The sequence below is a fragment of the Erinaceus europaeus genome, chromosome 1, assembly GCF_950295315.1.
Source record: "Erinaceus europaeus chromosome 1, mEriEur2.1, whole genome shotgun sequence".
NCBI lineage: Eukaryota > Metazoa > Chordata > Mammalia > Eulipotyphla > Erinaceidae > Erinaceus > Erinaceus europaeus.
Genome location: NC_080162.1, coordinates 109,697,813 through 109,712,513, shown reverse-complemented (window position 1 = coordinate 109,712,513; position 14,701 = coordinate 109,697,813). Strand labels below are relative to the sequence as shown.

The 14,701-nt window shown below is 45.1% G+C and overlaps 1 protein-coding gene across 1 annotated transcript in view; it reads right to left on the bottom strand.

The window, feature by feature from the left end:
- The window catches only part of PDLIM1 (PDZ and LIM domain 1), a 77,640-nt gene extending 64,835 nt beyond the window's left edge, over positions 1-12,805 (bottom strand). The window contains exon 1 of the mRNA XM_007533388.3: positions 12,541-12,805. Coding sequence (XP_007533450.1) covers positions 12,541-12,636 — 96 coding nt within the window. The 5' untranslated portion in view covers positions 12,637-12,805. The remainder of the gene's footprint in view (positions 1-12,540) is intronic.
- Between the last annotated feature and the right edge of the window lie 1,896 nt (positions 12,806-14,701).

The following is a 14,701-nucleotide window of genomic DNA, read 5'->3' as shown; positions in this document are numbered from 1 at the left end:
TTGTGTACCACTCCCATATTCCTGAATGCATAAGACTTTGAAAGAGTTTAATTTCACTTCCAAATGGCCAAGAATAGAACTATAAGGTAGTGCTCCTATTGCTAGTCAATAGTATATAGAACTGGAAGCTTATCTACTGGCCAGGAGAAATGAGATGAGAGCCTTCCTCCTTTGTGATGTTTCTTCTTGTCTCTTTCTCTCGTTCATTCCCTTTCAGTCACTCATTCAAAATATCCTGAAAGTATAGCTTCTTGGTAAAAATGTAGCGTCTGAAGTCAGATGAACCCTGGTCCTTGCACAAAACAGTTATGGGCATGGTTCCTCTCTCTCTCTCTGTCTTTCTCTCTTTGCCAAATTGGGAACATCAACATGTGAGTAAATGGCTCTCTCTCTCTCTCTCTTTCACTGCCCACGTGTACTCCAACATGTGGGTATTCTCAATGTCCCTGAATAAAGCTTAAAATTGCTGAAAGTCATTGATTTCTCCTGAGTTCTTTATCGAGTTTATGTATGATGAATCTTTAACCATGTGGGGAATGATCTCAGCCTTCCTCTCCTCAATACAGAAGGAATAAAGAACTACTTCATTTCTGCACGAGTTAAGAATTATGGGGACCGGGCATGGGTAGATAGGATAATGGTTACGCAAAGAGACTCTCATGCCTGAGGCTCCAAAGTCCCAGGTTCAATCCCCCACACCACCATACACCAGAGCTGAGCAGTGCTCTGGTTAAAAAAAAAAAAAAGGAATAATGGGGCCAATCCACTACAGGGTAAGCTTGTCCTGTCAAGCTAAAACAATGTTATCCATCCGGGTCCAAATGAAAATGGATCCCACGTGCACCTCCTTTGACTGGCTGTAGGATCTAGGTCTTTTCTGACACGTGGGGGTTATGTGATATATACTGCCCCTTAGCGAAAACAAATGGGATATTATCACTTGCAAGGTCTTCATCAATGAGCAGATACCCACAGAGCCAACTGGACAGAAACCACCGCTAGTATGATCATCATCTGCTAATAAGAAACCACAAGACGGGAGTCGGGCGGTAGAGCAGCGGGTTAAGTGCACATGGTGCAAAGCGCAAAGACCGGCATAAGGATCTGGGTTCGAGCCCTGGCTCCCCACCTTACAGAGGAGTCGCTTCACAAGCGGTGAAGCAGGTCTGCAGGTGTCTATCTTTCTCTCCGCCTCTCTGTCTTCCCCTCCTCTCTTCATTTCTCTCTGTCCTATCCAACAACGACATCAATAACAACAATATTAGCTATAACAATAAAACAACAAGGGAAACAAAAGGAAATAAATTTAAAAATATATTTTTTAAAAAAGAATAAACAGGTCAATTAAAAAAGAAAAGAAAAGAAACCACAAGACCTGATCCAGCAATACATTTCCAGAAAACTGGTCGAGTTTTGGGGCGTGGTGGTGGTGCACCTGGTTGAACACACATGCTACAATACACAAAGACCTGGGTTCAAACCCCCGGGCCCCATTTGCAGGAAAAAAGCTTCACAAGAGGTGCAACAGGGCTGCAGGTGTCTCTCTTTCTCCCTCTCTATCTCCACCTACCCTCTCGATTCCTCTCTGTCTCTACCCAAGTTAATAATAATAATAAACTGGTTGAGTCTGTACACAAGCTGCACAATCCTGTTCTGTTACTTATAGGCTAAATGTTAATGCTGAATTCTCTGGTGACATCAATAGTGGAGACTGAGCATATGTGCCCAATCTTTTTGGTAAAAGCATCCAAACTTGCCCTGAAACTCAATACCTATCTAAAATCTACCTATAAAATAAAGAGCTAGTACAAGTTGAAAACAAAATGATAATTATAACTTAGACAAAACACAACTGGAATATATAAATGTAGAATACAAGAGCAATCTCTATATATCTTTCAATCTCCGTTCAATGTGTCTTTAAGAACAAAGTACCCTAGGGGGCCGGGTTGTAGCGCAGCAGGTTAAGCACACGTGGCACAAAGGTTAAGGATCCCAGTTCTAGCCTCTGGCTCCCCACCTTCAGGGGGGTTGCTTCACAGGTGGTGAAGCAGGTCTGCAGGTGTCTTTCTCTCAACCTCTCTGTCTTCCCGTCCTCTCTCAATTTCTCTCTGTCCTATCCAATGACAGCAATAATAACAACAACAATAAACAAGGGCAACAAAAGGAAAAAATAGCCTCCAGGAGCAGTGGTTTCATAGTGCAGGTATCAAATCCCAGTGATGACCCTGGAGGCAAAAAAAAAAAAAGAAAGAGAAAGAAGAACAAAGTACACACACACACACACACACACACACACACACATACACTGATCTAACAGCATTGTCCTTTGGGCACAAATTTTAAAGATTCTGAGCTGGGCAATAAGTAGACCCTATTGAGAAGTAGAACCTGAACTGTATTTGGTCAAACTTCTGATTCAATCTGTTTGTGGGTACAGGGTATGGCACAGAGTTTGAAATGTATGAGTTTATGCCAGTTGATCTGAAAAACCTCAAGAACGTTTCAAAACGTTCCTGGGTACTCAAGGAAATGAGCTAAGGTAGGGTTCAGGCACTTGTTGATGAGTTGGGACAATAATCCAGCTTCACTTCATCTGCATGCTCTGTGCAAACAGAAGATGCTAGTGGTTGGAGTACAGAGACACTGCTCTCTGAGTCTAAAAACAACCATCATCACAGCCGGTTAAGCACACACTAAGCACAAGGACCTGTGCAAGGATCCCGGTTTGAGTCCCCCTCTCCCCACCTGCAGGGGGGACAGTTCTCAAACAGTGAAACAGGTCTGCAGATGTTTATCTTTCTCCCTCCCTCTCTATCTTCCTCTCCCCTCTCAAAATCTCTCTGTCCTATGAATAAAATGGGGGGGAAATTGACCACAGGGGGTAGTGGATTCATTGTGCCGGCACCAAGCCCCTGCGATAACCCTGGTGGCAAAAAGAAATAAATAAACACAGCAAAAATTAAATATATATACAGCAAGTAGCAAAATAGAACACCCTAATTTATGAAGAAGACATTGAGTCTCTCAAGAATCTCAAGTCCCTTGGAGCTCATGGGCCTTCCTTAAGTAGCTCGAAGAACAACCACCCCATCACCCAAAACCACCTACTGAACACAACTTTGGGTAGGTTGACCTCTTGGGAGCAAGTTAACCTCAGTTACTTCATTAACCAAAGAAAAAGTCTGATCATATCAACTTCATTGTGTTTTGGGGAGAATTCAGTGAGACTACACTGGTAAAGAGTTTAGAATAATAGCTTGCACATAATAACCACTTAATATATAGAAGTTAAAATCAGTGTTGTTTTGAATAGCACACTGCATCTTGCTGTCTTCTATATATCAGCCACAGTACTAGATTCCTCTATACACATACTATCTATTATCTGGGAGGTGTCTGCAAAATAGTCTCACCCCCAGCCTAGCCAAGGTCCATTTCTACCATCATGTACCAGAATCTCAATGCCTCCTCCCAGACCCCTCCCCGTTCCCTTGTCTCCAGTCCTTCAGTCTGGTGCAATGTGCTACCCTCAGTCTAAGTTTTACTTTGTGTTTTCCCTTTCTGTCCTTGTTTATTAAATCCCATCTATGGGAGCTGGGTGGTGGCACTGCTGGCTGAGCCCACAAGTTACAATGCACAAGGACCTAGGTTCAAGCCCCCAGTCCCTACCTACAGGAGGGTTGCAGGTATCTCTCTATCTCTCTCCATCTCTCTTTTTTTTTTTTTTGAGAGAGAGAGATGCAGAGAGAGAGGCACATAGAGAGAAACACCAGAGCACTGCTCAGCTCTGGCTTATGGTGGTGCAGGGAATTGAACCTGGGACTTAAGAGCCTAAGGCATGAAAGTCTGCATAACCTTTATGCTATCTCTCCTGCTCTCTCTCCAACTCTTCTTCTTCTTCTTCTAGCGTTTGCCCTTCTTCCGTAGCCAGTCAACAGCGTCAGGTTGAGCCTGATGTAAAGTTTCGAGACCTCCTTTGAATCTGGAGAGGTGGCAGTCGTTGACTATGTGGGTCATACTTTATCTTCCTCTCAATGTCTGGCTATCTCTATGAAATAAATAAAGATTTTTTAAAAATTAAAGTTAAATTCCAACTATGAGTGAGATCATCTGGCATTCATCCTTCTCTACATACTATCCTAAGCCTCCTGTCAACCTTGGAAGGCAAGTACTACCACTCCCACTTTACAAAGGAAGGCAAGGCTCCAGGACAAACTGCTAGTAACCAAAAAGGCCAGGTTTGAACCTAAATCCAGCTGGTACCCAGACAGCATTTCTTCATATCAATGTGTCTCTAATGCTTGATTTGCTGTGATGAAATCAAGGCACCAAGTGCAATGCAATGATGTCTAAACAGATCATCAGAATACTATCATTTAATTTTCTTTTTTGATATTATTTATTTTATTTTAGTGAGAGAGAGCTATAGAGAGAAAGATACACTGAAAGACCAGAGCAGTGCTTAGCTCTGGTACATGATGAAGCTGGGGATTGAACATGGGACCTTGGAGCCTCAGGCATAACCATTATGCTGTCTCCCCAGTCATTTGATTTTTTTTTTTAGTGAAATGAATGTCTATCTTTCTCTCCCCCTCTCTGTCTCCCTTCCTCTCTCCATTTCTCTCTGTCCTATCCAACGACAACGACATCAATGACAATAATAATAAAAACCAGAACAACAATAAAAAACAAGGGCAACAAAAGGGAAAAAAATTGCCTCCAGGAGCAGAGGATTTATGGTGCAGGCACCGAGCCCCAGCAATAACCCTGGAGGCAAAAAAAAAAAAAAAGGAAGAAAGAGAGAAAGAAGGAAAAAATGGAGGTAAATCATTTCTTTTTTTAAAAAATATTTTTATTTATTATTGGATAGAGACAGAGAAATCTAAAAGGAGGAGGTAGACACCTGCAGCCCTGCTCTACCACTCGTGAGGCTTCCTCCTTGCAGGTGGGAGCCGGAGGCTTGAACCAGGGTCCTTGTGCACTGTAGTGTGAGCGCTCTACCAGGCGTGCCACCGCCTGACCTCAGTAAATCATTTCTTCAACTTCTCATTTTTAGCCTATCCAAATGCATACTATACATCTTTTGCTTATATAGCTCATACTTACATCCTTCTTACCTTGTCTGATCTATATTCTAAAGATTAGTTCCCAAGACCTTGGTGAAGAGACCTCCTATACAACCACAACCTTCTTCAGAAAAGCATTTTTAATATTTTTTAAATTTATTGGAAAGAGACAGCCAGAAATTGAGAGGGAAGAAGGTGATAGAGAAGGAAATAAAGAAATGCCTGCAGCATTGCTTCACCACTCGAAAAGATTTCCCCCTGCAGGTGGGGGTTGGGGGCTTGAACCTGGTCATTGCACCCTGTAATGTGTGTACTAACCAGGTGTGCCATGAATGACCTGGCCCCTGCATTTTTAATATTTATGGCATTTATCGAGAAGGGAGCGTACTATCTATGTGAAAAGAGCACCACAGATATGTTACAGATAAACCTTTAGATTCACACACAATGAAGTTAATAGTAATATCCACAACCACAAAATGTGCTAAATGCCATACAGAAAATGCATTGATTATCCTATTTTGTTTTGGACTCAAGTTGGTTGTCACTTTCCAGGTCCATCAGCAGTTAGATAAAATTGATGACACTACCTGGCCATCACCCTAACTTGCAAAAAAAAAAAAAAAACTGGGGGAAAAAAAACTGCCCCCAAATCCCATCCAAGATACCAGGCAGACTTTTCTATAGTTGACTTTTCAACTCTGCTCTTCTTTTTTTATCGACATAGGCATGGAATCCCTGAGCTGAGTTCTCCTAGGTAAGACCATGACTTGTTTGTTTGTTTGTTTGTTTGTTTGTTTTTTCCAGATACAACAGGGAAGGAAAGCACTGCTCTCTTGGGATGCCCTGAGCTCCAGGAATACTCAGCAAAGGCTCAAAGCAGTGGAAGGCCACCCCAGCCAGCTCTCATGGACACAACAGTCTCTGGGGTGAGGAGCCCTTGACTATAATTCTGCACATACCAACAACTCCATTACCATTAGCACTGCCTGAAGCTGTGCACAGGGGAAGACTATCAATGAAATATTAAGAGCTATGACTTATCAGGAAGTAGATTGTGGTGGTTATAACTGGCCTAAGAGTTAATCTACCTGGCTTGAAATCCTAGCTCTGCAGTTAATTAAACCCAAACTTCCCAGTCAAATTCGAGTTCAAACAAAGAACAGTCTATTTTTGAAAATATCTTGTTTATTTATTATTGAATAGAGAGAGAGAAATTGAGAGGGGATGGGGAGGGTAGAGAGGAAGAGAGACAGTGAGACACCTGCAGCCCTACTCCACCACTCGTGAAGCTTTCCCCCTGTAGGTGGGACCAGAAGGCTTGAACCTGGGTCCTTGCACACTGTAACATGTGCACTTAACCAGGTGCACCTTCGCCTGGCTGATTAAATTCCAGATCGAAAGTCAAAGTACTTAATATTTTCATGCCTTGACTTCCTCATTTATAAAAATGGATTAATTACAGTCACCTGTGCCTCCCTTCTGTTGAAGGCAAAGGCTACCTACCACCTTGGAGCAACAGGAAGCCACACTGAAGGGAAGGCACAGTGTGGAGGCCTGTCCTAACCTAGTCCCAGCACAAAGAAACTTCTAGGTTCTTTTCCTACTTCTGCTCAGCCAAGGAGAGCCTGAGGTCAGTGGTTAAGGGACAGTATCAGCAGCATTTGAAAACGTTTTTTTTTTTTTTAAGGAAAATTTCTTTCCTTGCCTTTTTTTTTTTAATTTAATTTAATTTATTTATTTTCTCTTTTGTTGCCCTTGTTGTTTTTATTGTTGTTGTAGTTATTATTATTGTCATCGTTGTTAGGACAGAGACAAATGGAGAGAGGAGGGGAAGAGAAAGACACCTACAGACCTGCTTCACCACCTGTGAAGCGACTCCCCTGCAGATGGGGAGCTAGGGGCTCGAACTGGGATCCTTATGCCGGTCCTTGCGCTTCGCGCTTAACCCACTGCGCTACTGCCCAACTCCCTGAAAACCATTATCCCATTTCTCCTCCTTAAAGACAAACCAGCAAGGCTGGCAGTGAGTAAGCTGAGTAACAGGAAGGGCCTCTGGTTAGAGGTTCATAACAAATTTTGGTGAATTTCATGCCTGCGGGCTCCAACATTCACTTGCTTCTTTCTCTTTTCTCCTTAGCTAACCTATAATCACCTAAAGCAGCTAATATATCCCAGGTGATCCATTCTACAGAGTCAAGAAGTACACAGCTAGGGTCATTAAAGCAGAATAAGACTTATAGACGTTTCTTGCTTTTATAATCTGACCAACAAATTCTGTTCTTCAGATTTTTAAGACATGAGGTAAATGAGAGTCTGGAAAAAACACTCTTAAAAATCAGAAAAGTCAGGAGTCGGGTGGTAGCGCAGCGGGTTAAGCGCACGTGGCGCAAAGCAAAAGGACCAGCGTAAGAATCTCGGTTGGAGCCCCCGGCTCCCCACCCTCAGGGGAGTCGATTCACAGACGGTGAGGCAGGTCTGCAGGTCTTTCCCCCTCTTTGTCTTCCCCTCCTCTCTCCATTTCTTTCTGTCCTATCCAACAACAACATCAATATTAACTACAACAATAAAACAACAAGGACAACAAAAGGGAACAAATAAATAAATATTTTTTTAAAAAATCAGAAAAGTCCTCCTGGCTATGGAGCATCCATGATTAATTATCACAGGGCACAACTGTGAAGCCTGGCTGCTTTTTCGCAGTCTTGTGGGTGAGGGACTCAAGGAGTCAAAGAACAGCTCCTCCTACCCAGAGCATCTTATCTCTGGCCACACCCCTTCCTGTCTTTTGTCAGTTGCTGGGAGAGATAGTCAACATAAACTGAACAGCAATTGAGGCCTGGGTGTGGATTCGCTAAAGGTTTCCCCAGAAAGCAACCAAAGGAAATAAGAAATTGGCATTGGGGAGTTGGGGGGGGGGGTGTTAAGGAGAGAGACAACTGTAGAGTCTGAGCAGGAACTAACAGAAAAACATCTCAGAGAACTGTGGCAAACATGCAAAGAGGTCAGCAGAGAGCTCCAATAGGAAGCTAAGTAAAAAGCCAAGAAAGGGAAGTTTATATCCATTTCAAGCTGAAAATCTGGATTGAAAAATTTAATGGGGCAGAGGTAGATAATAGCATAATGGTTATGCAAAAGGCTCTCATGCCTGAGGCTCCAAAGTTCCAGGTTCAATCCCACTATAAACACCACCATAAACCAGAGCAGAGAGATCTGGTAAACAAACAAAAAAAAAAAAAATGAGAAGAAAAAGTTGTTAATGTATGAGGTGTGTGTGTGGGGGGAGTAACATAATGGTTATGCAAAGAGACTCTCATGCCTGAGACTTTGAATTCTCAGGTTCAATCCCCCACACCACCATAAACCAAAGCTGAACAGTGCTCTGGTTAATAGAAAAAAAGTAAAGAAAAATTTAATGTGTCACATTAACAGAGAAAAACACTGAATAAGAGCAACTAACTGGTCACTAGAAAAAAAAAAAGTATTTGTATGAAATCTGTTCAAAAGCAGGCAAGATTAAGGTATAGTGTTCTAAATGCATATTCACTTGGTAAAACTATGAAGAAAAACAAGGAGGTGGTTATCATAACTCAGGCTAGGTTTCTGGAGTGTCAGCAATGTTCTGGGGAGGTTATTACACTGGTATTTGCTTTATAATTGTTTGCTATGCATTCATGTTTTAGGGCTTTATTTCATAATGTTTAAAGCTAAAAATGAAAAAAAAAAAAAGGGCCAATTTCAAGTATGCATTACTACAGAGTTATATTCGGGAGTGTTAGTGACTTAACAAAAAAAAAAAAAAATGGAGCCAATACCAGAAAAATTCATGCAAGAGGAAGCAAACATACTTATTTAAATAAAAAGCACTCCTCTCCCAGACTAATTTTATGGTTTGCTTTGGTGTGGAGTCTCAGAGTCTACACAGACAAAACCATATTGGCAAATTCTATCTGCCCAGAGTGATAAATGTAGCACAGCTATGACCGGAAGGTGCGCCTGTCAGAGCTCACACCTCCTCACGATTGTTCACTGTTTACAGAGCACACTCACATACCTGAACTCACAGCCAATGGCTGCTCTTGTCTATGCTGCAGAAATAAAGAAGGCAGCCTCAGACTGTAGAAGGCTCACCCCAGGCACTACTAAAGAAGCAGAAACCAGGGGCCCCAGCACCCGACTACATGCACATAGTACTAAGCACGAGGACCCAGGTACGAGCCCCCGCTCTCCACCTGCAGCAGTGAAGAAGGTCTGCAGGTGTCTTTCTCTCTCCTCTCTACCTCCCCCCTCCTCTCAATTTCTCTCTGTTCTATAAAAAAAAAAAAAAAAAAAACAGAAACAGAAACAGAAACCAGATGGCCACTTCAAGACAATGATTCTCCCATTCCCAACACGAGTACTCTCCCCTCCCAATTTTTTTTTTCCTTTCTGTATGGTAATAATAAGATGAAACAAGAAAATGAATAGTCAACATGAGAATGTCACCTCTGCTAAGTCACTTTCACTTTCCCATTAAAGCACCTATCATGGGCATTCTAGAAATTAGCTTCCCTCATTATACCAAGACCATGTTACAAATACCAGTGTGTCCTTTTATTTCTGGGGTTCCCCAGAATGTTGCACAATTTCTAAAATGAAGTATATGCTCATTAAATATAACTCTATGCAGATACAAACTAATGTTTACTTTCTTCTGCCCCCCTGCCATCAGTTCAGTGCCACTGCATAAAGAATTTTAAAAGCAGGGGCCAGGCAGTGGCACACCTGGTTAAGTGCTCACATTACAGCACACAAGGAACCAAGTTTAAGCCCCTGGTCCCCACCTCCAGTGAGGAAGCTTCACAAATGGTGAAGCAGGACTGCAGGTGTCTCTCCACTTCTCTCCCACTCTATCTCCCCTGCCCCTCTCAATTTCTCTCGGTCTCTATCCAATAAGAAATAAATAAATAAAAATTAAAAAAAAAAATTTTAAAAGCAGCTAAAATAATAAGCAGCCCCATTTAACAGACTGCCAATATCCTCCAATGTTAAAATTAAAAAAAAAAAGGTTTCATGTCATATATAAATTCAAAAGTGGAAAGAGTTGACAGGTTAATTATAGACACAAAGAACAGGATAAATGGACTATGAGGTAAGCGAGTCTAAATGTGCCTTCCTGGACAAGCATGTATTAATAAGACTACAAAGATTTACTGGGCACAACTCAATTTGGCTGCATGCCAGGCCTAAGGGCAGAGGTCCAGATTAGGGGAAGGCTAAATTTCTACCCTTCAAAATTCAACCAGTGGCTAGGAAAGCAGCATCAACCTGCAAAAAAAATAATCCAAGAGGTACATAGTCTCCCAATAGCAGGTAGAAGACTGGGGGGATACAAGGCCTAAGAAATGAAGTACTGAGGGCTGGGTGGTGATGCACCTGGTTGAGCACACATTACAATGCACAAAGACCCAGGTTTGAACCCCTAGTCCCCACCTGCAGGGGAAAAGCTTTGCAAGTGGTGAAGCAGGGCTGTCTCTCTCCCTATTTATCTCTCCCTTCCCTCTCTATTTCTGGCTGTCTCTATCCAATAAATAAATATATTTTTAATATTTATCTATTTCCTTTTTGTTGCCTTTGTTGTTTTTATTGTTGTTGTAGTTATTATTGTTGTCATCGTTGTTAGGACAGAGAGAATTGGAGAAAGGAGGGGAAGACAGAGAGGGGGAGAGAAAGATAGACACCTGCAGACCTGCCTCACCGCCTGTGAAGTGACCCCCCTGCAGGTGGGGAGCCAGGGGTTTGAACCAAGATCCTCACGCCAGTCCTTGCACTTTGCGCCATGTGCGCTTAACCCACTGCACTACTGCCTGACTCCCCAAATAAATATTTGTTAAAGAAATCATTGAAAAGAAATGAAGTAGCTGCCCTGTGGGGTGGGGATGGGGATGAGATTGTCATAGAACCTCTTAGAACTCTGGCTAGGCCTACCTGGAAGAAAAGGTGGGTAGAACTCTGGCAGAGGAGCACTCTGTTCCTTTGCTACTGCTCCTCCTACCATACTCTTTCAGTTGCTAGACAGAAAGACTTAAGTCAACAGGACTCATAGATGTGTCTCCCTCTGCCCTCCTTACCCCAAAGGGGGGTAGTGGTGTTGAGAGGGGGAACAAAATAAGGGTCACCTTCAGCAAGCAGATGAATCAAAGAAAGGGATGGCAGGCCGTTAGACACTTATTAGCCATCTATGTATGAGACAGGGACACACACTAACTGTTGATCAGACTTTTTCTTTTTCTTGTTTGCCTCCAGGGTTATCACTTGTTGCCAGCACTAGGAATCCCCTGCTCCCTGTGGCCATTTTTCCTTTTTGTTTGTTTGTTTGTTTTTCCTCCTATTTTTATTTAACAGGTCAGAGAGAAATTGAAAATGGAAGAGAGCTAGGGAAAGGAAGAGAAAGAGAGACACCTGTAGTCTTGATTGACCGGTTGCTCAAGAGGCATCCCCCTGCAGGTGGGGAGCGGGGACTTGAACAGGCTTGAACCCTGCTCATAGTGATGTGTGTGCACCACTGCCTGCTCCCCCACCCCCACCCTTCTCTTTCTCCTTTTCCTTCTCCTTTTTCTTTCCAGTGCAGACTAAATGCCCAGAGCCTGGGCCTCCAAATACTACTTCTGGTGTCTCCTTTATTCAGGATAGTGCTCTGTTGGTCTTTGGCTGAACCTCGGTCCTTTCAAAATGAAGCCCCTGCCCTACCCCAAGTCTTCAAACACTAACCTCCCGTCTAGAAACTCATAAGGTGGGAAACCCCATTCCACTCAGAATTCCGGGGAGGTGCCAGGGGAGTAAGTATCTGTTGATAGTCCGGGAATGCAGAAATATGCTATGGTTCCCCTTCCCCCAAGAAAAGGGGAGATGTCCAAAAGGGGTTTGTGGTATGTGTTTCCAAAATCTTGTCTTTAATCCAAAAAACACGCGAGGTGTGAAATATGGCCGGGAGAGTTCAAAAAGTGAGACAGTAATTGTTTCAGTGGGTTTTTCGTTTGTTTGTTTTTCTTTTCTTCGACTCCATCCCACCCTGTAAGTAAACTTCCAGTCCACTCCTACCCACCTGACTTTGGAGGTGGTCTCTGCCACTTCCAAACTCCTTTCTACCTCTCTGTCGAATCAACAGGGAGGTGATGCCTCCCTCCCAACGTGCTGGGTCTACTGAGACCCTCACTGTCTCTTTGTCACTCGAGAGTTGACAAAGCGCCTGCACACGCCCGACCGCGCTTCCGGGGAGCAAGAGACTAGGCTGCGGGCCAGTATCCAAAGCGGCCCCGAGCGCAGCTTTGGAGAAGGGGCTACGCGCACAGGCGCGCGGAAAGCGTTCGGCTCCCAGAGCACCGGGATGCACCCGGGGGTGTTCTTCCCAGCTCCGCCCCGGGTTCGCCAAACCTCCGTCTCCTCGCTGGGCCCCGCCAGCTCCCCGTGAGCCCCAGAGAGCTGCTCTTACCCGGGAAATGGCGAGAGGCTGTTCAAAGTCTTTGCCCCCTACCAGGCGGAAGCCCCATGGTCCCGGGCCCTGGAGCACTATCTGCCGGGTGGCCATGGCTCGTCAATAGCGAGGACAGATGCGGCAAGACGCGAGCGCACCGGGTTCCCGGGGCAGCTGTTGGAGCGGGCGCGCCTCACTGGACCCGGGAGCCCCGGCAGGCGGGAGGAGGCGCGAGGGCGGGGCCGCTCCGCCCTCCCAGCCACCAAGCCTCCCTCCCAGACTCCCAGCCTCCCAAACACCCAGCGACCCAGCGACCCAGCGATCCAGCCTCCCAGCCTCCCAGCCTCCCTCCCAGCCACCCAGCCTCCCAGCCAGCCAATCAGCCAGCCTCCTTCCCAGCCTCTCAGCCTCCCAGCTTCCCAGACCCCCAACCTCCCCAGCCACCTAACCACCCAACCACCCAGTCCCCCAGCCACCCATCCTCCTTCCAGCCTCTCAGTCTCCCAGCTTTCCAGGCCCCCAACCTCCCCAGCCACCCAGCCTCACAGCTTCCCAGCCAGCACGGTCTGCAGAGTCCCAACAGAGATGGCCTCGCCTGGGGCCCACTTCTCCTGTACCTCCTCCCTCTGGTCCCCACACTCAGCCTCTTGACTTCTCCCAGATGAAGGACAGCAGGTACCCACAGAGCGTGAGGGAGACAAACCCGAACTTGGTGCTTTTTACAACCAGAGTTTAGAAGCTCCTTGCAAAGTCAGCCCTCTGAGTTCAGCTCCCATTTCCACATGAACTTTTTGTCAACATGTCTTGTTGCTTTGAGAGTGATCTCATGGGCTGCTCTGAAGCCCCCGGGGCATTTAGGGCCACTTTACAGATGAAGTAACTGAGCTGGCCTGAGATAAGAAGGTCTGCCACAGGGCTGGAGGTGGTTTAACTGTGCAGGTTGCTCAGATTCCCCTGCAGGTGAACTCTTTTCCAGAGCTTCTTGAATGCTAATAAGATTACTCTAGATGTTCTAATTGGACTTCAAAACCTTCCTAGAAACCGTTCCTCCAGGTTGGAGGTCGTTGGAGGTTCTGACTTTCCCAGCAGTTCAAAGCTCAAGTCTGGGGCAGGCCTAGGGTTAAGCCACTGAAAAAGAGAGCAGTTGCATACGGAGATCTGGGTTTCAGCCTGCTGCTAGCCTCTTAACTGTGTTCCCTGCCTCCTCACCCAAGAATTCTTTTTCTGGACAACCCACACCACGCCTCACGCTGTCCACTGGAACTGAAATCCTTCAAATGCTTTTATCTCTAGACTCACATCCTTCAGCTTTGCCCACACACCCACCCACCACCACCACCACCACTACCAGCAGCAGCCCCTCCTTGTTCCTGCCCCCAGGCATCAATGCTTTCTCTTTGCTCATGTGTAATCACTCCAGTGAGGTCATCTCTGAGGACCCTGGCACAATTTTTTTTTTTTTTTACCACCAGGGTTATTGCTGGGGTTCGGTGCCTGCACTACTACAAATCCAGCACTCCCAGTGGCCATTTTCTTCCTTTTTTTTTTTTTATTTGACAATTCAGAGAGAAATTGAGAGAGGGGAGATAGAGAGGAAAGAGAAAGATAGACATCTGCAGACCTGCTTCACTGTTTGTAAAGTGACCCCCCACACACACAGGTGGGGAGTAGGGGCTGGCTCAAGCCTGGGTTCTTGCACTTGGTGATATGTGTGCTTAACCAGGTGTGCCACCACCCAGCCCCCCTGGAACAAATATTTAACAGAGGTAATGTATTAGCCATCTTACCCTCTCTGGGCCCCAGTTTCTTCACAGTTTCCTTGGCATCCACTTCTGCTAGCTCCTGGGCTCCAACACAGTGCTTCATACAGAACACATGTTCAGTGTGTTTATAAAAGGCAGGGTTGAAGGGATCCTGTGATAGCACAGCAGGTTAAACACACATGGCATGAAACGCAAGATGGGAGTAAGGATCCTGGTTCAAGCCCCCAGCTCCCCACTTGCAGGGGTGTTGCTTCACAAGTGGTAAAGCAGGTCTGCAGATGTCTATCTTTCTCTCCCCCTCTCTGTCTTCCCATCCTCTCTTGATTTCTCTCTGTCCTATCCAACAAAAACAACAGCAAGGACAACAATAACAATAACAAGGGCAACAAAATGGGGGGAATGGCCTCTAGAAGCAG